Source organism: Cydia fagiglandana, chromosome Z (genome assembly GCF_963556715.1).
Source record: "Cydia fagiglandana chromosome Z, ilCydFagi1.1, whole genome shotgun sequence".
Lineage (NCBI taxonomy): Eukaryota > Metazoa > Arthropoda > Insecta > Lepidoptera > Tortricidae > Cydia > Cydia fagiglandana.
The window spans coordinates 3,591,694-3,615,537 of record NC_085959.1 but is presented as its reverse complement, the minus strand read 5'-3'; the positions used below and the strand labels follow the sequence as shown (position 1 = coordinate 3,615,537).

The following is a 23,844-nucleotide window of genomic DNA, read 5'->3' as shown; positions in this document are numbered from 1 at the left end:
CCAGTAGTAGGGCAAACATAAAGAGATAAAATGGCATGACATTACGAGATACGAGCTTTTTACCTTGACACTCTTGACAGTTACTTTAAAAAGCTCGTATCCCGTAACTTTTATGTTGTATTACAATGCGCGCCGAATTATTTTGTATGGTTAAAATTACTATCATTGTATTTCTAAGCAATATCTAAGTATCTTAATGTATACGTCTTAGGTCCTATGTTAACCACCGTTTAAATATTCGCCCGTATTGAATTTACACACTGTATAGATAAATAAATGCTTAGATACATACATGCTTAGATACATAGAAAATACCGATGACTCAGGAACAGATATTTGGGTTCAATAAATGCCCGTACCGGGATTCGAACCCAGGGCCATCGGCTTCACAGGCAGGGCCACTACCCGCTAGGCTAGACCGGTCGTCTATACAAGAAAACTGATTATAGCACTTTGGAAAATTATTTTTCTATGAGGGTTGAGAGGGTTTATATTAAACGTTTAAGACTTTTGTGTACGCACCGTGGAGTATCCAGGTCAGAGGGATGCCGCGATCACTCGACACGTCGAAGTATTTGATGTTCCTGGGGTAGGGCCAGGACACGTGATCAAGGAGGAAGTGCTCCCGCCAGTGGATCCAGCGAGGCTGCGACATGAGGAACCAGCCGGAGGTCTTGTTCCACACGACGCTGTACTCCGTCCAGAGGTCTGCACCTCGAAGCGCGTTGGGGTTGTCGATCACCTTCGGCGGCTCCCGCTCTTCCTGCCACAACTTGGTCATTAACCGGGATCCACCCCACCACCACCAGCTGCTGCTACCCCATCGGCCGTTGAGGACCACCTGGAACACGACCGAACGAGTCAACTGTTTATCTCAACCATCATGTTACGTGCCTACTTCAAAATATTGATATCAAATGTGGTAAACCAGGGCCCATCCCCTCATCTGACATAATATTGTTTGTCCGAAATATACTTCGCATAACATGTATCGCCGAAACAAATCAAATCAAATCAAATATCATTTATTATCAGGCAACTAAGGCCCATAGATACATACCTTACAAACTAACATACATACAATAGTAAAATCTTACAAGCTAAAAAAATATTTCGGCGACACGGCGGTTTTCAGTTGTGTCGCATGTTCCGGTGTAGGATTTGGTAGATTCCCACGGAACCGCCGAAACACTACACCCTTCGGCCAGAAGTCCGCGCTCGCGATGGTTTCCAGCAGCGGCCGCGGCACGCGCACGACGAAAGAGCTGAAGTGCACGTAATGGCGCGATCGCAGCTGGAACACTTTCAGTTCGTAACGGCTCTTCTTGCGAACATATTCCACCACATCGTCAACCGTGGTGGAAACGTGCAGGCGCGATACATATAGCGCCGTATTCGGCGTGGCAACTCTCAGGCCAGAAGCAATATCTAGCTCCGCAGTGCCACACTGGCTCTTGCGAGGCGCCTTGCGCGGCTTCCTCTCCTTCGACGCCTGTCTGAATCCTTTTTCAGCGCGGGGTGGCTTCTCATTACGAGAAACACGTTCAGGTACCCTCGAAGGTGCTTTTCTTCGTTTTGCAGCAGCAGCGTAATCGAGACCAGGAGTCGCTGATACACCAACTGGAGCAGATGACGGTACGACGAGACGCGGCGTGCGGGGTGCGGGGGGCGAGTCGGCGGCGGGGACTGGCGTCATATCGCCCGTTGCTGACCCAGCATTGCACACAATTGCACGCGCATCACTACACGAGCCTAAGTCAGTGGCCTCGTGTGACCTACATACCGAAATAGTGTCACGGAGTGTCACTACCTCAGTACGAAGTTCACAAATGGTGTTATTTGCGACCTCTAACTTAGACTGCACCTCTGCCAGACTCGTCTTCAGGAATGTTATGTCCTTCAGCAGCCTGGTGACGTCGACGTGATCGAAGGTAACCGGCGGTAACCGGTCTAGCCGCTTCGCAAGGAAGGCAGGCACGTCGTCTGGATTCGTCTCCTTGAACACTTTAATTATGTCCTGAAGACTCTTCACACCCCCATCCCTCCGACGGGATGGCATCTGGTCAGTTTTGCCGATCGTCTGGAATAGCAGCGCCTTGCCACTGTAAATGTCGTCTTCACTGAAACTTGATTTGCAGATCTGCCTGATGCTGACTTCGTCCATGGTGTCGACGGCATTCTGTACGAACGCCAGTAATTCATTCGCTACGAGTTGTTGCGAACCCATTACGAAAAGATCCGAGGCAGCGACCTAATTCGCGCCGATCGCGAATAATTATATTATTCGATACTAGCTGTGCCCGCGGCTCCGCCCGCGTGGAATTCGGTTTGTGTCAGTAAGCTGCTAAATATAAAAAAAAATTGTAAATTACAATACATTACGCTGTATTTTTTTATTCAAAAAATTATAACATTTATAATTTCCTGCATGGTAATTTCTTAAAATAATCTTATTGTTTCATACTTTTTAGAGCGCGATTAGTCCGACTACGCCCGACTCTTTTAGTATGAGAAAGTCTAAGTCGCCTAGCTTTGGACCGCGTGCAGTGCGCCACATACGTCGGGCAATTCCCGACTCTTTTAGTATGAGGGCGCCGAAGGAGCCCGGCTTTGGAACGCATTTAGCGCGCCACGTGCGTCGGGCTTAGCCCGATGCTTTGAGTATGAGGGTGCCTTCGGCTCCCAACTTTGGCAAGCGTACAGCGTGTCACGTACGTCGGGTTACGCCCGACGCTTTGAGTATGAGGGAGGCGCCCGGCTTTGGAACGCGTACAGCGTATCACGTACGTCGGTCTAGGCCCGACACTTTTAGTATGAGGGCGCCGAAGGCGCCCGGCTTTGGAACGCGTACGTTACGCCCGACGCTCTTAGTATGAGGGCGCCGGAGGTGTAACGTACGCCGGAGGTGGAATGCGTACAGCGTGTCACGTACGTCGGGCTACTCCCGACGCTCTGAGTATGAGGGCGCCGAAGGCGCCCGGCTTTGGAACGCGTACAGCGCGACACGTACGTCGGGTTAAGTCCGAAGCAGTGCCGGATTAAGATATTTTGATGACGCGTAGCCCGACGCTTTGAGTATGAGGATGCCTTCGGCGCCCAACTTTGGCAAGCGTACAGCGTGTCACGTACGTCGGTCTACGCCCGACTCTTTTGGTATGAGGGCGCCGAAGACGCCCAGCTTTGAAACGCGTACGTTACGCCCGACGCTCTTAGTATGAGGGCGCCGGAGGCGCCCGGCTTTGGAATGCGTACAGCGTGTCACGTACGTCGGTCTACGCCCGACACTTTTAGTATGAGGGTGCCGTAGGCGCCCGGCTTTGGAACGCGTACAGCGCGCCACGTACGTCGGGCTACTCCCGACGCTCTGAGTATGAGGGCGCCGAAGGCGCCCGGCTTTGGAACGCGTACAGCGCGACACGTACGTCGGGTTAAGTCCGAAGCAGTGCCGGATTAAGATATTTTGATGCCCTAAGCATTTCTAGACCCTGGTGCCTCCTCTCCCTAAGGTCATCAAGATTACATTTTTTTTTTGGTAAATTGAGTGAAGTTCATTGCAACATTACAGCTGAGAATAGAAATCAGTCACATCATTTTATCAGGAAAATTGTCAGTGCCGCAGCAGTAATGTTCCAACAGAGTACCTAATGCTGCTGCATTCGCCACCCGAATGTCACCTTTATCATATCTTAGGTGAGAATGTAATTGAAAACGCGAGCGAAGCGAGCGGGAAAATTTTTCGATATAAAAACGCAATTTGTTGTAAAAACGCAGTTTGACGACCGGTCTGGCCTAGTGGGTAGTGACCCTGCCTGCGAAGCCGATGGTCCTGGGTTCGAATCCCAGTAAGGGCATTTATTTGTATGATGATACAGATATTTGTTCCTGAGTCATGGGTGTTTTCTATGTATTTAAGTATGTATTTGTATATTATATATATCGTTGTCTGAGTACCCACAACACAAGCCTTCTTGAGCTTACTGTGGGACTTAGTCAATCTGTGTAAGAATGTCCTAAAATATTTATTTATTTATTTATTTAAATATTAATTTGATAGACAGTTGTACATTTTTACTTTTAGTATGGAAATCAGTCACATCATTTTATCACGAAAATTGACAGTGCTGCAGCAGTAACGTTGTAACAGAGTAATGTTGCTGCAGTCGCCACCCGAATGTCACCTTTAACATACCTTAGAAAGTGATTGAAAACGCGAGCGATGCGAGCGCGAAAATTTTTCGATATAAAAATGCAATATGATAGACAGTTGTACATTTTCACTTTTAGTATGGAAATCAGTCACATCATTTTATGACGAAAATTGACAGTACCGCAGCAGTAACGTTGCAACAGAGTAATGCTGCTGCAGTCGCCACCCGAATGGCACCTTTATCATACCTTAGAAAGTTATTAAAAACGCGAGCGTAGCGAGCGCGAAAATTTTTCGATAAAAAAAACGCCTCAGCGAGGTTGTTTTCATGCATAAAAGATGCAAGAAAGCAGAGCTTGGAATTGACCAAGTGAATTGAATTGGCGAAGTGTGAGCAAGGCAGTAGGCCCAGCTGCGAAAGAGGAAAGCTTGGATTTGGATCCACGCCCAAGTGTAATTAAGGCAGAAGATCAACTTTGCCGTAAGGCAAAGTAATTCAATTAAATTTGTTGATTCCGTACCCCCTCATCTAAACTTATAGTTAATATGGCAAAAACCTTCCTCGGTGGCTATTCATGTCACTACGTATTAAATTCAGCGCCATCTGTTAGTTTACCAGGGTACTCAATAGTGGTAGCACATTTGAAAAAAGTTTGCCCCTCCTTCCTAAGTAGCGCCATAAGATTCAGGGGCAAACTTAAATCAAGCGAGTTTTGTGGCTACCCCCCCTTTTAAGGGTTGAATTTTTATAGCCTATAACCTGGCCGGAGATTGTCTCGACAGATTAGTAAAGTTTGCATCAAAAACTGTTGGAACGTGTTCTGTTATCGATTTTAAGTATCCCTAGCCAACTTTTTTTCAAATATCTTCCAAGTACAGACTTTCGACCCTCTACAGCTTTATTATATGTATAGATAGATAGAAGATAGATTGTGCAGTAATGCGCGTCCGATTCCAAGCGCGCATAGCACTTCACTCGAGCGATACAATAATACATCTTTTAGTCGAATGATAATTTTGCATTAATATTACTTGGCGTTATTATTACTATGCATACAATACATTTTGCAGCATATTATTTAGCAGAAGATTACTTTTGCACACTTGCGTTTAGCATAATTTAATGTACCATAATCATCCTGCAGCATACTTTTATTATGGCATAATGTTTTTTCTGTGAACCCCAAACAAAATTGAACCTGTGCCAGAAAAGATTATGTTAGGTAGGAACTACGGCCTCCTGTATGGAACGAACGGATACCAGAAAAGTGGGTTAGGTTACGTTAGAACTGCGACCTCATACAAAACGAACGGCCACCAGAAAAGTAAGTTAGGTTAGGTTAGAACTGTGACCTACAAAAACGAACAACTGCCAGAAAATTAGATTAGGTTAGGAAGAGCATGATAATGATATACGTATTAGGTTATATAAATAAATGAAGCAATTTTTTTTATAATATTTTCTATTACCCGATAGACTTTATACTGATTCTTTTACCATATACTTATTTATAAACACTTTAAAAACTAGCAAACAGCAATTTCGTCATAACTCTGTCCTTCTGTAAGTACCTACATAAATATGTTACCTATTCACTAAAGAAAATAAAATGATATTCCTCAAATTATCCCATTAATTATCATAAAAACCCCATATCCCATTGATTCGGTTAAATTGTGTTCTACTTAATGTATGGGGAAGACAAACTAATTATAGCCAGCCTTTTATGAATGTAGTATGATACCTTAGGGTATGGTGCTTTACGCACACTAGCGTCCCTTCCCCTCCCTCTGACGCAACCCCACTTTTTGCATGAAATATGTCCCGGTTCACAGTTTTTTACATTTCTTGAGAAAAGTATACATTTGAGGAAAAAAGTGTCAATGAAAGATATAATCCTTAATAAATACTTAATAAAAAAGGTCATATTATTTTTTTATATGGTGCACAATATTCATGTATTAGCTTGTTAAAATTAGAAATAACATGAAACGGAGGAGGGGCCAAATGACTGAACTAGATACACTTATGAAACTTTCAGTAGGAGTAGCAGAGAAAGCGGTATTATTGCTTGTTCTTGTCACAGTCCCACTTTTTGTTTGTTCGCCCCATAAATTAAATGAATAACCCGACCGACTTACGAATTTTGTCATTTAAAGAAAGAAGAAAGAAATACATTTATTTGACGTCACAACATAGTACATGGAAAAAATAAATAAAAGAAAAGTATGCAGACATAAAAGAGATTAGGACGCTAAAATAGGATCCCCACTCAGCATGATGCCGCGGCAGACCGTGGCGCTGGTTTTCTGTGGGGACCTGACTTAATCTAAAAATTGATGGCGACACGTACGCCAACGATACACAAATACCAACGACACATAAATTTGGTATATTGTCAGGAATGTTAAAACGCGTTTTTAATATTGTCGCATTGCGTATGTTTTGTCCCTCGCGGAGGCACGCGTATACCACTTCTATAGGATGCTACCTTCTATGACACATCGAGACATGAATTTAAAATATTAACCCACCAAAAACATTCTGTAAAAAACTAGCCAAGTCTCGATGGAGCTGCTTGTTTATCTCTAAAAAGTAATGAAATCTAGACAAAGTCGTGCCAAGTCTAAGGTTCCTTACTGCGATTTCTTTATTATTATAGTTAATGTTGCGTGACTTGGCCGTTGAAGGGTACACAAGGGTACAAAACCAGGTGCTCCATGACACCATTGCACCAATCTGTCGCCAGAACCGCTACCCATTGACGATGGAAAATTGCCACTTGGAAAACGTTGATTCAATAACCAGTCAATTGTAGGCTTGATAAAGCTGCGTATTTCAATAATACTTATGTATGGGCGAGCCTGAAACAAACACTTCTTTTTGGTGCAATGGCAGATTGGTGCAATGGTGTCATGGAGCACCTGGTTTTGTACCCTTGTGTACCCTTCACCGGCCAAGTCACACAACATTAACTATAATAATAAAGAAATCGCAGTAAGGAACCTTAGACTTGGCACGACTTTGTCTAGATTTAATTACTTTTTAGAGATAAACAAGCAGCTCCATCGAGACTTGGCTAGTTTTTTACAGAATGTTTTTGGTGGGATTTCACTTCTTTTTGTAGAAACGTGGGCTTTATTTTATTAGATTTTCTTATTTAACACATTTTTTTTCTTTTTAGGAGTAGTTTTTTTATTATTACAAATCTTTCTTTTCTTTTTTTCCGGTTCTGATTCTTGTACAGTAGCAACAGTTTTTCGTATTGCCCATTCATTAAATCTAATAATTAAATAATAATCAGTAATCCGTCACTAATCATCATATAATGACTTGGCAATCGCACATAATGCTTTACTCGTACCGTACTTGTAAATATGTGTAATGCTCAAACTGCAATTAGCGCTAGCGTTATGTTCAATTAGAATTATTTTTAATAGGTTATGCAGCCGTGCGATGGCCAAGTCATTATACGTATTACAAATTAAAGATATCTTATTGATACGGTTTTAACACCCCCTGGCACTGATTAAAATAACCGACTTGGTTTCACATTACATCTCAAAACTTTTTTGTAGTAAAAGCGTTGCGACCTTGCACCTTTTTAGATGTAATGTTTTTGATGGGATCTCATCTCTTTTTGTAGGCAGTCCTTCTTTTCGGGTACTCATACCCATACTATGTGTACACATATCATAACTAAACATATCTTCATTCATACTCACATCGTACATCGTAGTGTACCTTTACTTTACTTTACCTACTATTTGTAGGAACTGCAACAGTAACTTTGTAATATCATATATTTATATGGGATTACAAACTTACTTATGCAGTTCTTAGTTCGTTCTTTAAAACGTGACTAATATTGCAATATTTTTAGGTTTTCCCTTTATGTGGCCATTAAACCCTAACTCTGTACCAAATTTCAGCTCTCTGAGTTTATGGGAAGTACTAGTTCTATTCTGATGATCATGAGTGAGTTTCATAAATGCGAAACTTTGCTTTCGCTTAACTTCGGAACTAAATGACCTACAGACTTGAAATTTTGGATTTTAAGTATGTGATTATAGCTTACTGGATGACCAAAATTTCTGCGTTCTGGTCTTATCCAGAGGTTCTCAAATAGGGGCCTGAAAATGCGGCGAAATTGTTCCAGTAAAGGATGGTACGGCAGTGTTTGCTTCGCGCTCGACTTGGCGGGGGCACTGCCGTGCCCCCCGATATGTTAAATCTCATTCCTAACAGTGCGATTAGATTGTCGAATAGTGAACACGTTATCTACGACCGTCTCAAACAGGATAGATAGAGTTAGACCAAGAAAAATCTGCAGCGATTTGGATAGCCCACGCAGTGCAAGTGTTATTTATACGTCATAATTTCATAGCAGTTTGACGTTTAAGATGACACTGGCACTGCATGGGTTATCAAAATCGCTGCAGACTTTTCTCGGTCTGACTCTACCGTCATAACCCCGATAATTCACAACAAACACCGGTAACGAACTCTGCGAAACATAAAGTCATAAATGTCATGTGAAAAATGACGAGATATAAGGGGATCGCACTTTTTCGTGAAATCGGGGCCTATCTATACTGGAGCGAACGAAAAGACATTTCCAATGTCAAAACAGTACGGCTACCATCAGTTTGGCATTGACATAAACGCTACCGTGCACGTAATTTACTTTTTATGCATCTCGCTGAGAGAGATATATAGGAAGTAAATTGCGTTCACGATAGCGTTTATGTCAATGCCAAACTGATGGTAGCCGTAAAGGTCCAAATTACCAGACCAATGACACTATGTTGTCAAGTCACGGCACAATATTTATAGTAGGTAAGTACTTATTCAAATAAATGTCAGTGAGCGTTATTACGCCCAGATAATATAGTTGTGTTTGCTCAGAGCAAAAAAAGGTCAACCACGGCGTTGCATGAACAAGAGATTTCCTTTAGCAGGATTGGTCCTTAGGACCCAAGGATGGATTTAAGAAGTGGAGCCACCCAGATTTTTGATGCAGGTGGGGGGGGGGGGGGGGGTTAAGCGTCTGCGACGTTTGAGGTTAATATTTTTTTAAGTTTAGGTTCTAAGTCAAGTTTAGTATCATTTTCAACTAAATCAAAGATATAGACATAGATTTCATCGAAATCGGTTCAGCGTTTATTGATTTCCCATACAATCATACACCTTACCATTCATTAATAAGGTTTTTTTTTGGAATAAAAACTATCCTATGTTCTTCCCCGGCACTCAAACTATCCCTATACCAAATTTTATCTAAATCGGTTCAGCGGTTATTGAATCCCCATACAAATTTCCTCCTCCCTTTTCACACCCTTAAGGGATAATTATTGAGATTAAAAGTATGCTATGTTATTCCCTGGGACTCAAACTATCTCTGTACCAAATTTTAACTAAATTGGTTCAGCAGTTTAAGCGTGAAAAGGAATTTTAAAAAAAGTATTTTTTTCATATTTTTATGTGTTTTTACTTCGGAATGGTGTCATTATGATATCAGAAATGAATTCGGCACCCCTGATTTATACGGAAACGATACCAAACTTGACCTAGTAGCTTAAATGATACAGATATCAAGATCAAGTTTAGACCCCCCCCCCCCCTAAGAATTTACATCAAAAATCTCGGTGGCTCCACTTCTTGAATCCATCCCTGGGTCCTGGGACCAATCCTGCCAAAGGAAATCTCTTGTTCATGCAACGCCGTATATTAGCTCCAGCACCATCCACTAATAGGTTTTCCACGTAAATTGTAGCCTATTTAACACGAAACACTATTGTATTGTCCGAAAAATAAGTACCTATCATTTAAAATAAATTTAAGATTATGTTCAGCGGACGTGCCAGTAGGTTTTAACAAGCTACCTGCGTTATCTCTATAATAATAATTACAGTGAAACCTGGATAAGTGGAATCTCAAGGGACGAGCAAATTTGTCTCACTTAAAGAGGTTTTTCACTTACCCAGGCTCTCAGTTAGCCAGGTACAAATAAATTTCTGTCTCATTTACAGAGGGTTCCATTAATAGAGGTGAGAATAGAGTATATTTCAGTTATAGAGGTGGTTAATAAGGTATTTAGTAATTATCTTTAAAAATAAATAAGGTAAAATAATCCTTGTCCCTAAATATTTTTAAGTCTGTTTAAATATTTATTTGAATTTATTTTGAATGATTCTCCAAAGGATAGATATTTCAAAATTAAATTAAATTTGATACGGACTTCATTGCGTATTAGAAATTTAATAAATGAAAATTTATTTTTTCGTGTTACTTATCAAAATTTCAGCTTTCGTTTCGATAGTTTTAACTACTTACATAAATTAACTAAATCAATCTTGAAGTTGTTTAGACACAATAAGGCAAATGCGGAATTTGTGGATAAACTAAGAGTAAGAATACGGAAATTGAGTCAAAGTTAGAGAGGTCATAGATTGACGTTATCTCAGATACAGAGGTCAATTCCCTATAAAATACTAAAAAACAATTAGGAAAATGTAATCTTATAAATATAGTCTCAGTAAAAGAGGTAAAATACACTCTCTGTCTCAATTATAGAGGTAAATGTGACTATAAAATCACAACAACGAATCCCAGTTATAGAGGTTCGTTTTTTCTCAGTAACAGAGGTAATTCAGTGCTAAAGTGTCGGGACCGCACCATGAGTCCCAGCTATAGAGGTTTCTCACTTATCCAGGTCCCATTTAACTAGGTTTCACTGTATTAAGAAAAAACAAGTGCGAGTCGGACTCGCGCACGAAGGGTTCCGTAACATAATGAAAAAATAAAAAAACAAAAAGAAACAAAAAAAAAAAACGGTCACCCATCCAAGTACTGACCACTCCCGACGTTGCTTAACTTTGGTCAAAAATCACGTTTGTTGTATGGGAGCCCCATTTAAATCTTTATTTTATTCTGTTTTTAGTATTTGTTGTTATAGCGGCAACAGAAATACATCATCTGTGAAAATTTCAACTGTCTAGCTATCACGGTTCGTGAGATACAGCCTGGTGACAGACGGACGGACGGACAGCGAAGTCTTAGTAATAGGGTCCCGTTTTACCCTTTGGGTACGGAACCCTAAAAATGAGAGAGGCTGTATCAGGCACACAGCCGCTATGGCTGACGTGAAACGTGGTGTGGACCGCCAATGCGAAGGCCGAAGGCCCGAAGCGTCTAAGATGTCAGTGCTTAAACACATAACAATAGTACAAGTGTCTAAATGCGAAGGCCGAAGGCCGAGCTCCGCGTACGGCCGAAGGCCCGAAGCGTCCAGGATTTAAGTGCTTTAACATAGAACAATAGTACCTACAAGTGTCTAAATGCGAAGGCCGAAGGCCGAGCTACGCGTAGGGCCGAAGGGTCCAAGATTTAAGTGCTATAACACAGAACAATAGTACAAGTGTCTAAATTCGAAGGCCGAAGGCCGAGCTCCGCGTAGCGCCGAAGGCCCGATGCGTCCAAGATGTCAGTGCTTAAACACATAACAATATTACAAGTGTCTACATGCGAAAGCCGTAGGCCGAGCTCCGCGTAGGGCCGAAGAACCGAAGCGTCCAGGATTTAAGTGCTTTAACATAGAACAATAGTACCTACAAGTGTCTAAATGCGAAGGCCGAAGGCCGAGCTCCGCGTAGGGCCAAAGGCCCGAAGCGTCCAGGATTTAAGTGCTATATCAAAGGACAACAGTACAAGCGTCTAAATGCGAAGGCCGAAGGCCGAGCTCCGCGTAGGGCCGAAGGCCCGAAGCTTCCAAGATGTCAGTGCTTAAACACATAACAATATTACAAGTGTCTAAATGCGAAGGCCGAAGGCCGAGCTCCGCGTAGGGCCGAAGGCCCGAAGCGTCCAGGATTTAAGTGCTTTAACATAGAACAATAGTACTTACAAGTGTCTAAATGCGAAGGCCGAAGGCCGAGCTCCGCGTAGGGCCGAAGACCCGAAGCGTCCAGGATTTAAGTGCTATAACACAGAACAATAGTACAAGCGTCTAAATGCGAAGGCCAAAGGCCGAGCTCCGCATAGGGCCGAAGGCCCGAAGCGCCCAAGATGTCAGTGCTTAAACACATAACAATATTACAAGTGTCGAAATGCCGAAGGCCGGGCTCCGTGTAGGGCCGATGGCCCGAAGCGTCCAGGATTTAAGTGCAATAACACAGAACAATAGTACAAGTGTCTAAATGCGAAGGCAGAAGGCCGAGCTCCGCGTAGGGCCGAAGGCCCGAAGCGTTCAGGATTTAAGTGCTTTAACATAGAACAATAGTACAAGTGTCTAAATGCGAAGGCCGAAGGCCGAGCTCCGCGTAGGACCGAAGGCCCGAAGCGTCCAGGACATCAGTGTTTTAGCACAGAAAAATAGTACAAGTGTCTAAATGCGAAGGCCGAAGGCCGGGCTCCGCGTAGGGCCGAAGGCCCGAAGCGTCCAGGATTTAAGTACTATAACACAGAACAATAGTACAAGTGTCTAAATGCGAAGGCCGAAGGCCGAGCTCCACGTAGGGCCGAAGGCCCGAAGCGTCCAGGGCATCAGTGTTTTAGCACAGAAAAATAATACAAGTGTCTATTTAAGTGCTTTAACATAGAAAAATAAATAAATAAATAAATAGTGTTTAGCTTATAAGTTTATAAAATATATATGTATGTTAGTCTGTAAGGTATTTGTAATATGGGCCTTGTTGCCTGACTTAAATTTTAAATAAATAGAACAATAGTACCTACAAGTGTCTAAATGCGAAGGTCGAAGGCCGAGCTACGCGTAGGGCCGAAAATTCCAAGATTTAAGTGCTATAACACAGAACAATAGTACAAGTGTCTAAATGCGAAGGCCGAAGGCCGAGCTCCACGTAGGGCCGAAGGCCCGATGCGTCCAAGATGTCAGTGCTTAAACACAAAACAATATTACAAGTGTCTAAATGCCGTAGGCCGAGCTCCGTGTAGGGCCGATGGCCCGAAGCGTCCAGGATTTAAGTGCAATAACACAGAACAATAGTACAAGTGTCTAAATGCGAAGGCCGACGGCCGAGCTCCGCGTAGGACCGAAGGCCCGAAGCGTCCAGGACATCAGTGTTTTAGCACAGAAAAATAGTACAAGTGTCTAAATGCGAAGGCCGAAGGCCGGGCTCCGCGTAGGGCCGAAGGCCCGAAGCGTCCAGGATTTAAGTACTATAACACAGAACATTAGTACAAGTGTCTAAATGCGAAGGCCGAAGGCCGAGCTCCACGTAGGGCCGAAGGCCCGAAGCGTCCAGGGCATCAGTGTTTTAGCACAGAAAAATAATACAAGTGTCTAAATGTGAAGGCCGAAGGCCGAGCTCCACGTAGGGCCAAAGGCCCGAAGCGGTCAGGATGTTAGTGCTTTACAACAGAACAATAGTACAAGAGTCTAAATGCGAAGGCTGAAGGCCGAGCTCCCCGTAGGGCCGAAGGCCCGAAGCGTCCAGGATTTAAATGCTATAAAACAGAACAATAGTACAAGTGTCTAAATGCGAAGGCCGAAGGCCGAGCTCCGCGTAGGGCCGAAGGCCCGAAGCGTCCAAGATGTCAGTGCTTAAACACAACAATAATACAAGTGTCTAAATGCGAAGGCCGAAGGCCGAGCTTGGCGTAGGGCCGAATGCCCGAAGCGTCCAAGATTTACGTGCTTTAACATAAAATAATAGTACAAGTGTCTAAATGCGAAGGCCGAAGGCCAAGCTCCGCGTAGGACCGAAGGCCCGAAGCGTCCAGGACATCAGTGCTTTAGCACAGAACAATAATACAAGTGTCTAAATGTGAAGGCCGAAGGCCGAGCTCCGCGTACGGCCGAAGGCTCGAAGCGTCCAGGATTTAAGTGCTTTAATACAGAACAGTAGTACAAGTGTCTAAATGCAAAGACCTAAGGCTGAGCTCTGCGTATGGCCGAAGGCTTGAAGCGTCCAGGATGTTAGTGCTTTAGCAGAGCTACTATTGTAGAAGTGTCTAAATGTGAGGCCAAGCTCCGCGTAGGGCCGAAGGCCCGATGCGTCCAGGATGTTATTGCTTTAATACAGAACAATAGTATAAATGTATAAGTGCGAAGGCCGAAGGCCAAGCACCGCATAGGGCCGAAGGCCCGAAATGTCCAGGATGTCAATGCTTTATCTCAGAACAATAGTACAAGTGTCAATGTGAAGGCCGAAGGCTGAGCTCCGCGTAGGGGCGAAGGCCCGAAGCGTCCAGGATGTCAGTAGTTAAACACAGAACTGACAGACTGGACGCTTCGGGCCTTCGGCCCTACGCGGATCACGGCCTTCGGCCTTCGCATTTAGTTACTTGTAATATTGTTCTGTGTTAAACATTACACTGATATCCTGGACGCTTCTTGCCTTCGGCCTTACATAGAGCGCGGCCTTCGACCTTCGCATTTAGTTCTACCCTTGCCTTGTGTTTGAATATCGAAGTCGCGCATCTCGTGAATGCGTGATGTATTATAATAATTTTGAGTAAGATCTAAATTTTATCTGTAAAGATTATTTGGGGTCATAATGATTCAGTGTATCGAGATGAACTTAATAATTCATTACAGCGTCTCACCTATTTAAATAATTAAATGATCAATTCATTTTGGAGTAATGAATGTAACGATTAGGTACATTTTTTTTGTAAATAACACTCCAAAATTACGAGAATAGATATTTTGTACGGGTAATACACGTTTTATAGCAAACTTGTTCGTGTTTTTCCAGTAGCCATCGCATTTAAGGGAATCTAAAAGCAATTTTTTACGCAGCACCTTTACAGGCAGAATATTTCATTCAGTACTTGAGACTCAAATGAGAAAAACGGGGTATACAGGGTGAAATTTAAATCACTGGCCATATTCATTCCCGGCACTAGGTTACACTTAAGGAATCTATTTAGCGAAAAAAAAGAGTACACTTTTTTTAATTTTCATTTTTCAAATTTTAAATATTTTTCACGACTCGTGGTCACCCTGTTACCACAAATGTAAACAAACCTAATAGTAGGTTTTAACAACAACATCAGCAAAACCCTTATCTGACCTTCACTAAACCTTATAATCGTTGCAATAGGGTCCACCCAGTTAGTGTTGGCGATGGTAGGCAGGTTTATCAATTTCGAGGGTAGTCTAAACTAAACCATTCCGCGCTAGCGGTAAACATAACGGTAAGCATAAATGATTAGTCACTATTCACTCGCCAACCTTAAAATAATAATCGCGCACGTACTAAGGTTAAAAAAATGTTTTCGAACCGGGAATATTACGAAGTGGTACAGTGTTATTTATTAAGTGGTGAGTGTTTACGTGGTGCACAAAGATTATACGAAATGGAATCCGTTCCACGCCTTCGCAGACAAGGATTGAATCCAAGAGTAGGTACCATCTCGTGGGACTTTCGTTAATTGCGTCGATTTTTAATCGAATGTACGTAAGTTGATTCAATTTTTTAAATACGCCTGAATGCAAAGATTCCTGACCTAGTTTTTACTCATTGTTTTTAAGCCACGGAAGTTTTGTTAATAATCATTAGTCAGCAATAACATATGGGTTTCCTTTACATTTTGACGGTTCTAAGCCCGTTAATATGAAAGGAAAAATTAGCAACTTATGTAGGTAATCTCGCTGCAATAGGGTTCATAATTGGTGACGCGATTGCAAACAGCGGGAGGGGCGAGGTGTCAATGACCTTAACTGATAAGAGAGAAGCGGGTGTAGTGGGTAGTTGTCGGTTCACCATAACGTACGAGATTTTTAGGACAACTTGATGATGAGTTATTTCGAAAAAAATGTACTGAGCGGTATTAAAAGAAAAAACACGTGTTTAATATTTTTTCGATTTCTTTCGGTTGTTTCAATTTGGCCAGTGAATTAAATTTCACCCTGTATATGAACCACAGTCCTATTGTCCACAGAAGATACCTTTTCTAAATTATATTTTACCCATTACATCAGAAAGTACCTAACTAAGGCCGACTTGCACCATTTCACTAACCCAGGGTTAAGCGGTAAATCTGTTAACCCAGTGTCAAATTGTACTGGTAACCATGGTAACTCCAGGTTTAACCGCTTAACCCCGGGTTAGTGGAATGGTGCAAGTCGGCCTAAGATTACTATATACATATATACTTACTAGCATTAGGAACTCGGGATTGTCAAGCAGCCGTCATCTATCTATCTATCTATCTATACATATAATAAAGCTGTAGACGGTCCAAAGTCTGTACATGGAAGATATTTGAAAAAAAGTTGGCTGGGGATACTTAGAATCGATAACAGAACACGTTCCAACAGTTTTTAGAATTTTTGTCTGTTAGTCTGTTTATCTGTTTATCTGTTTGTCTGTTTATTTGAACGCGCATCACGTGAAAACGGCTGAACGGATTTTGATGAAAACTTTACTAATCTGTCGAGAAAATCTCCGGCCAGGTTATAGGCTATAAAAATTCAACCCATATAAGGGGGGGTAGCCACAATACTCGCTTGATATAAGTTTGCCCCTGAATCTTATGGCGCTACTTAGGAAGGAGGGGCAAACTTTTTCGCGCCTGGTTGGGACTAAAAGTAAAAAAACCGGGCAAGTGCGAGTCGGACTCGCGCACGAAGGGTTCCGTACCATAATGCAAAAACAGGCAAAAATAAAACGGTCCCCCATCCAAGTCCCCATCCGACATTGCTTAACTACGGTCTAAAATCACGTTTGTTGTATGGGAGCCCCACTTAAATCTTTATTTTATTCAGTTTTTAGTATTTGTTGTTATAGCGGCAACAGAAATACATCATCTGTGAAAATTTCAACTGTCTAGCTATCACGGTTCGTGAGATACAGCCTGGTGACAGACGGACGGACGGACAGCAGAGTCTTAGTAATAGGGTCCCGTTTTACCCTTTGGGTACGGAACCCTAAAAATGTACAACTATCTATCAAATGGCGTTTTTTATATCGAAAAATTTTCGCGCTCGCTTCGCTCGCGTTTTCAAAACCGTTCTATGATATGATAAAGATGATATTCGGTTAGCAACTCCAGCAGTATGCCGAGCTAGGCTGATAGAAAACTGTCACATCCCTTCTCTGTATGAAATCCTGGATTCGCGCCTGGTTGGAACTAAAAGTAAAAATATACAACTGTCTATCAAATTGCGTTTTTTATATCGAAAATAGTACTTTATTGCAACGTTACTGCTACAGTACTGTCAATTTTCGTGATAAAATGATGTGTCTGATTTCTATACTAAAAGTAAAAATGTACAACTCTCTATCAAATTGCGTTTTTATATCGAAAAATTTTTTTGGCGCTTTAGCCAGGCAAGCCGCTTCGCTTTTGCTCGCGCGCGTATACCTTACTGTATCGTCCGATATACACCTACTACTCTGTCGTTTAAATCACGTGTAAAATTTGAATAAGGGCGAAAAAAGCTATTGATTTTGGAGTGTAGTTTTATTCAGTGGTACCTAATCTATCTATACATATAATAAAGCTGTAGAGGGTCGAAAGTCTGTACTTGGAAGATATTTGAAAAAAAGTTGGCTAGGGATACTTAAAATCGATAACAGAACACGTTCCAACAGTTTTTAGAATTTTTGTCTGTTTGTCTGTTTATCTGTTTATCTGTTTGTCTGTTTATTTGAACGCGCATCACCTGAAAACGGCTGAACGGATTTTGATGCAAACTTTACTAATCTGTCGAGACAATCTCCGGCCAGGTTATAGGCTATAAAAATTCAACCCTTAAAAGGGGGGGTAGCCACAAAACTCGCTTGATTTAAGTTTGCCCCTGAATCTTATGGCGCTACTTAGGAAGGAGGGGCAAACTTTTTTCAAATGTGCTACCACTATTGAGTACCCTGGTAAACTAACAGATGGCGCTGAATTTAATACGTAGTGACATGAATAGCCACCGAGGAAGGTTTTTGCCATATTAACTATAAGTTTAGATGAGGGGGTACGGAATCAACAAATTTAATTGAATTACTTTGCCTTACGGCAAAGTTGATCTTCTGCCTTAATTACACTTGGGCGTGGATCCAAATCCAAGCTTTCCTCTTTCGCAGCTGGGCCTACTGCCTTGCTCACACTTCGCCAATTCAATTCACTTGGTCAATTCCAAGCTCTGCTTTCTTGCATCTTTTATGCATGAAAACAACCTCGCTGAGGCGTTTTTTTTATCGAAAAATTTTCGCGCTCGCTACGCTCGCGTTTTTAATAACTTTCTAAGGTATGATAAAGGTGCCATTCGGGTGGCGACTGCAGCAGCATTACTCTGTTGCAACGTTACTGCTGCGGTACTGTCAATTTTCGTCATAAAATGATGTGACTGATTTCCATACTAAAAGTGAAAATGTACAACTGTCTATCATATTGCATTTTTATATCGAAAAATTTTCGCGCTCGCATCGCTCGCGTTTTCAATCACTTTCTAAGGTATGTTAAAGGTGACATTCGGGTGGCGACTGCAGCAACATTACTCTGTTACAACGTTACTGCTGCAGCACTGTCAATTTTCGTGATAAAATGATGTGACTGATTTCCATACTAAAAGTAAAAATGTACAACTGTCTATCAAATTAATATTTAAATAAATAAATATTTTAGGACATTCTTACACAGATTGACTAAGTCCCACAGTAAGCTCAAGAAGGCTTGTGTTGTGGGTACTCAGACAACGATATATATAATATACAAATACATACTTAAATACATAGAAAACACCCATGACTCAGGAACAAATATCTGTATCATCATACAAATAAATGCCCTTACTGGGATTCGAACCCAGGACCATCGGCTTCGCAGGCAGGGTCACTACCCACTAGGCCAGACCGGTCGTCAAACTGCGTTTTTACAACAAATTGCGTTTTTATATCGAAAAATTTTCCCGCTCGCTTCGCTCGCGTTTTCAATTACATTCTCACCTAAGATATGATAAAGGTGACATTCGGGTGGCGAATGCAGCAGCATTAGGTACTCTGTTGGAACATTACTGCTGCGGCACTGACAATTTTCCTGATAAAATGATGTGACTGATTTCTATTCTCAGCTGTAATGTTGCAATGAACTTCACTCAATTTACCAAAAAAAAAAATGTAATCTTGATGACCTTAGGGAGAGGAGGCACCAGGGTCTAGAAATGCTTAGGGCATCAAAATATCTTAATCCGGCACTGCTTCGGACTTAACCCGACGTACGTGTCGCGCTGTACGCGTTCCAAAGCCGGGCGCCTTCGGCGCCCTCATACTCAGAGCGTCGGGAGTAGCCCGACGTACGTGGCGCGCTGTACGCGTTCCAAAGCCGGGCGCCTACGGCACCCTCATACTAAAAGTGTCGGGCGTAGACCGACGTACGTGACACGCTGTACGCATTCCAAAGCCGGGCGCCTCCGGCGCCCTCATACTAAGAGCGTCGGGCGTAACGTACGCGTTTCAAAGCTGGGCGTCTTCGGCGCCCTCATACCAAAAGAGTCGGGCGTAGACCGACGTACGTGACACGCTGTACGCTTGCCAAAGTTGGGCGCCGAAGGCATCCTCATACTCAAAGCGTCGGGCTACGCGTCATCAAAATATCTTAATCCGGCACTGCTTCGGACTTAACCCGACGTACGTGTCGCGCTGTACGCGTTCCAAAGCCGGGCGCCTTCGGCGCCCTCATACTCAGAGCGTCGGGAGTAGCCCGACGTACGTGACACGCTGTACGCATTCCACCTCCGGCGTACGTTACACCTCCGGCGCCCTCATACTAAGAGCGTCGGGCGTAACGTACGCGTTCCAAAGCCGGGCGCCTTCGGCGCCCTCATACTAAAAGTGTCGGGCCTAGACCGACGTACGTGATACGCTGTACGCGTTCCAAAGCCGGGCGCCTCCCTCATACTCAAAGCGTCGGGCGTAACCCGACGTACGTGACACGCTGTACGCTTGCCAAAGTTGGGAGCCGAAGGCACCCTCATACTCAAAGCATCGGGCTAAGCCCGACGCACGTGGCGCGCTAAATGCGTTCCAAAGCCGGGCTCCTTCGGCGCCCTCATACTAAAAGAGTCGGGAATTGCCCGACGTATGTGGCGCACTGCACGCGGTCCAAAGCTAGGCGACTTAGACTTTCTCATACTAAAAGAGTCGGGCGTAGTCGGACTAATCGCGCTCTAAAAAGTATGAAACAATAAGATTATTTTAAGAAATTACCATGCAGGAAATTATAAATGTTATAATTTTTTGAATAAAAAAATACAGCGTAATGTATTGTAATTTACAATTTTTTTTTATATTTAGCAGCTTACTGACACAAACCGAATTCCACGCGGGCGGAGCCGCGGGCACAGCTAGTTGTAAAATATTTTATCTGGGCTACAGTCCTCTAGCATATCCATCTGTCAACTTTACTTCAAGTTCCGCCTCCAGGGGAGAGGGAGAGAAATAGAACAGACCGAATTCCACGCGGGCGGAGCCGCGGGCACAGCTAGTACGTTATATGTGTTCTATCAAAGTAACTCCGCCGTAGATGCTAATGCATTATTTGAGGAGATGAGCATGTATTACTATAAAGAATGTGGTATTAAAAAAACTGTTATTGCTTTGTCTTACTATTTCAGGTATATTTTGTCAGTTTTGCGCCCTTTTTTTCGCACACGGTGGCCTCAAACAAGAGCAGTGATAAAAATTCTGTAAAACTTGTCACCTTTTTATTTTTTAACAGCTTATTATAATTCCATGTACTTTATTTTACTCATATTTCAATAAAATAAAGTAAGATCTATCAAATGACATGAATTTTACCGAAATCGGTTAATGGGCTGATGAGTCATTACTAAATGAACACTGAAAATAGGGGTCATTTTTGCTCCGAATACGTCGTGTCTAGCGCAGAATCAGCGGCACGTACTGTTTCGAGTAAAGGCTACTTTCTTCTAAACATCTATATCAAAACTATGTTTTTTTGGTATTATAGTTTCGGAGATATAAGGTGCCGCGCCATAACACTTTTTCGTTACATTGGGTTTTGATCCGAGCCCCTCTACGGGTTTTTAAAGACATTTACCTACGTTTCACGTCAAAAAACCGACTTCTATGGGGGCCTGTGAAAGATTATTGTAGATGGTACACTATGTAGAAAAGGAGGTAAAACCACCCACTTTTCTACTAGCATTTCGATTCTGTAAGGGTCGTAGTTCTAGCCTTTTTTTTTATAGAGGGGAAATGCTTTACGCATACCACCCCGGCGCGGGGACGGGCCGGGATGGTTATGTGAGACTCCCTGTTGTGGGCTCATGAGACCCCAGGTTTACCCACTAAAACCCCTCTGTTGCCGCCTCGCTGCTATACGGCGAGGTCCCAGGAACGCCGAAGTACTCTTCCGCAACCTCGCCAGGTCGTAGTTCTAGCCTAATCTAACCCACTTCGATAGCAGTTCGGTTCTGTGAGGATCGCAGTTCGAACCTAATCAAACCCACTTTTCAACTTTTCGTTTCTGTAAGGCTCGCAGTTCTAACCTAACCTAACCCTTGTTCGGTTCTGTGAGGATCGCAGTTCAAACCTAACCTAACCTAACCTAACTTAACGGCGCATGCGGTGCGGTGTACGGGGGTTTAAGCGGGAGGGGCTTGTAAGTAGTGAGACTGGCATCATCATACTTTATACCTACATTTTATGCTAGGTAATCATAGTGGTTTATTTAGTTAAGGTATCATAGTAGTTTTCCGGGTCAAGGTACGGGTCCGAGTCCGGGTCCGACTCCGAGTCCGGATCCGAGTGCGGGTCCGAGTCCGGGTCCGAGTCCGGGTCCGGGTCCGAGTCCGGGTCCGAGTCCGGGTCCGAGTCCGGGTCCGAGTCCGGGTCCGAGTCCGGGTCCGAGTCCGGGTCCGAGTCCGGGTCCGAGTCCGGGTCCGAGTCCGGGTTCGAGTCCGGGCCCGAGTCCGGGCCCGAGTCCGGGTTCGAGTCCGGCCCCGAGTCCGGGCCCGAGTCCGGGTCCGAATCCGTGTCCGAGTCTGAGTCCGGATCCTAGTCAGGGTACAGGGTATGAGTCCAGTTTCGGCTCCGAGTCCAACTGGTCTGGGTCAGAGACCAAAAGTGTACCTACTATGAGTCCTTGAAGAGTCCTGTTCTGGTCCTCATCATCAGCAGTTCCACTTCATGAAATGCGACAGTTTTTAATGGAAATGCTTGATTTTATGATGAAACTACAACAAAACCTATACGTATGCCTTTAATATTTGAGGAGTTCCCTCGATTCCTTTTGGATCCCATCATCAGAACTCGAGCTTGACGAAAATGTGGCTTAAATCGCCAAACGTGAACTATGCGTCGTTGAAGAGTTCCGTTCTGATCATCATCAGCAGTTCCGCTTCACCAAATGTCACTTTTTTGGATGTATATGCTTGAGTTGTTGATAAAAACCCAAAAATCACTATATGTATGCCTTTAAGATTTGAGGAGTTCCCTCGATTCCTCATGGACCCCATCATCAGAACTGGGTTTTGACAAAAACGGGACCAATCTGTATGCATATACATACAATCAAAAAAATAATTTTCAAAATCGGTCCAGTAAAGACGGAGATATGGAGTAACAAACAAAAAAAAATAAAAAACATACAACCGAATTGATAACCTCCTTCTTTGAGATTTGGAAGTCGGTTAATAAAAACATTGAAAACGTGTAATTCCGCCCCGAAGCCCAAAAAGATGTTACATATACAATAAAAATAATTAAAATTACATTAAACGTACCGGGTGTGGCTTGTAACATGAGCAAATAATCAAAACATAGATTGTACTCCTCAAACGGTGACCCTTTGCTTCGACAACTTTTAAAAACTATGAATTATTTTGATTCCCTATTTTTCATACAAAATAAATAATTATTATCTTCAATGAACGCCATCGCCACGCCATATCATTGTGATTGATGTTGCTTGTCACGTCTTAAACATAACATAATACATTGCGTCTTCGAATACACTTTAAAGTGTATTTAAAATCAAACCACAAGTTATTTAAGTCGCCGAACAAATGTTGGTCAGTATGAGGAGTAGTTTATAGTAGAGTTTAATTATTGCTCATATTACAGGCCACACCCGGTATAACATAATATCTGTGATTTGTGAATTACCCAATAACTGTGTTTTATCTTATACGGCCAGTTGTCGTAAAAGCGGATGTGGGCGTTTTCGGCACCCCGGATCGAAATACGCCCCCAGCGCGGCTTGATGGCGAACGGTATCTTCCCAAACTCTCCCCATCTGCCTGACGACTGAACAACTGGAACAGAAAGCGTGCTGCTGTGATCACCTCCTCGGGTAGCTCCTATGGGCTTGTATACCTTCGGAATGCATTATCAGATCAACTTCATACTAAATAGTATACCTATCGACGGCAAATAACAAACACGTAAGTATAAACCCACAAAAACCAAATTGTTCACCAGCGAAGCACCTTTCAATTTTTGAAAAAAAAAAGTCATTAAAAACGTGTTTATGAACATACCTTACTCAAAATTGGATGCAATGTTTAAAAAAAAATTGGACTTAATTTCATTTAAGTAAATGCATTTAACCGTAAGAGCCTGCGCCCACAGAAAGCGGTCTGAAGTTCTGCGTTCCGCGTTCAGAGTTCTGCGTTCTATGCAATGTAGGTAGCTCCTAACTACTCAAAACACACACAGGAGGCATTCAGACCGCTGCGGTCAGACAGAACGCCGGCGGTCAAGAGTTCTAT

General features: G+C 42.9%; 1 protein-coding gene and 1 long non-coding RNA gene across 2 annotated transcripts in view; both read right to left on the bottom strand.

Moving 5' to 3' along the window:
• Positions 1-493: 493 nt before the first annotated feature.
• Positions 494-2,227, bottom strand: LOC134679235 (uncharacterized). Its single transcript, XM_063538121.1, has 2 exons — positions 1,250-2,227; positions 494-841 (listed from the first exon to the last, which is right to left on the bottom strand). The coding sequence occupies exons 1-2, from the start codon at positions 2,225-2,227 to the stop codon at positions 494-496; spliced, it is 1,326 nt and encodes a 441-aa protein (XP_063394191.1).
• Positions 2,228-22,086: 19,859 nt separating this feature from the next.
• The window catches only part of LOC134678786 (uncharacterized), a 246,073-nt gene continuing 244,315 nt past the window's right edge, over positions 22,087-23,844 (bottom strand). Inside the window, exons 2-3 of the long non-coding RNA XR_010100243.1 lie at positions 22,427-22,625; positions 22,087-22,204 (exon numbers count right to left, since the gene is read on the bottom strand). This is a non-coding gene — a long non-coding RNA (uncharacterized LOC134678786). The remainder of the gene's footprint in view (positions 22,205-22,426; positions 22,626-23,844) is intronic.

What these genes read in the sequence shown, in the direction of transcription:
- LOC134679235 (XM_063538121.1), bottom strand. Translation starts at nt 2,227, where the DNA reads ATGGGTTCGCAACAACTCGTAGCGAATGAATTACTGGCGTTCGTACAG. An exon ending in TCAGCTCTTTCGTCGTGCGC is followed by an intron (nt 842 to 1,249) that starts GTGCCGCGGCCG and finishes GTCGTGTTCCAG; the next exon opens with GTGGTCCTCAACGGCCGATG.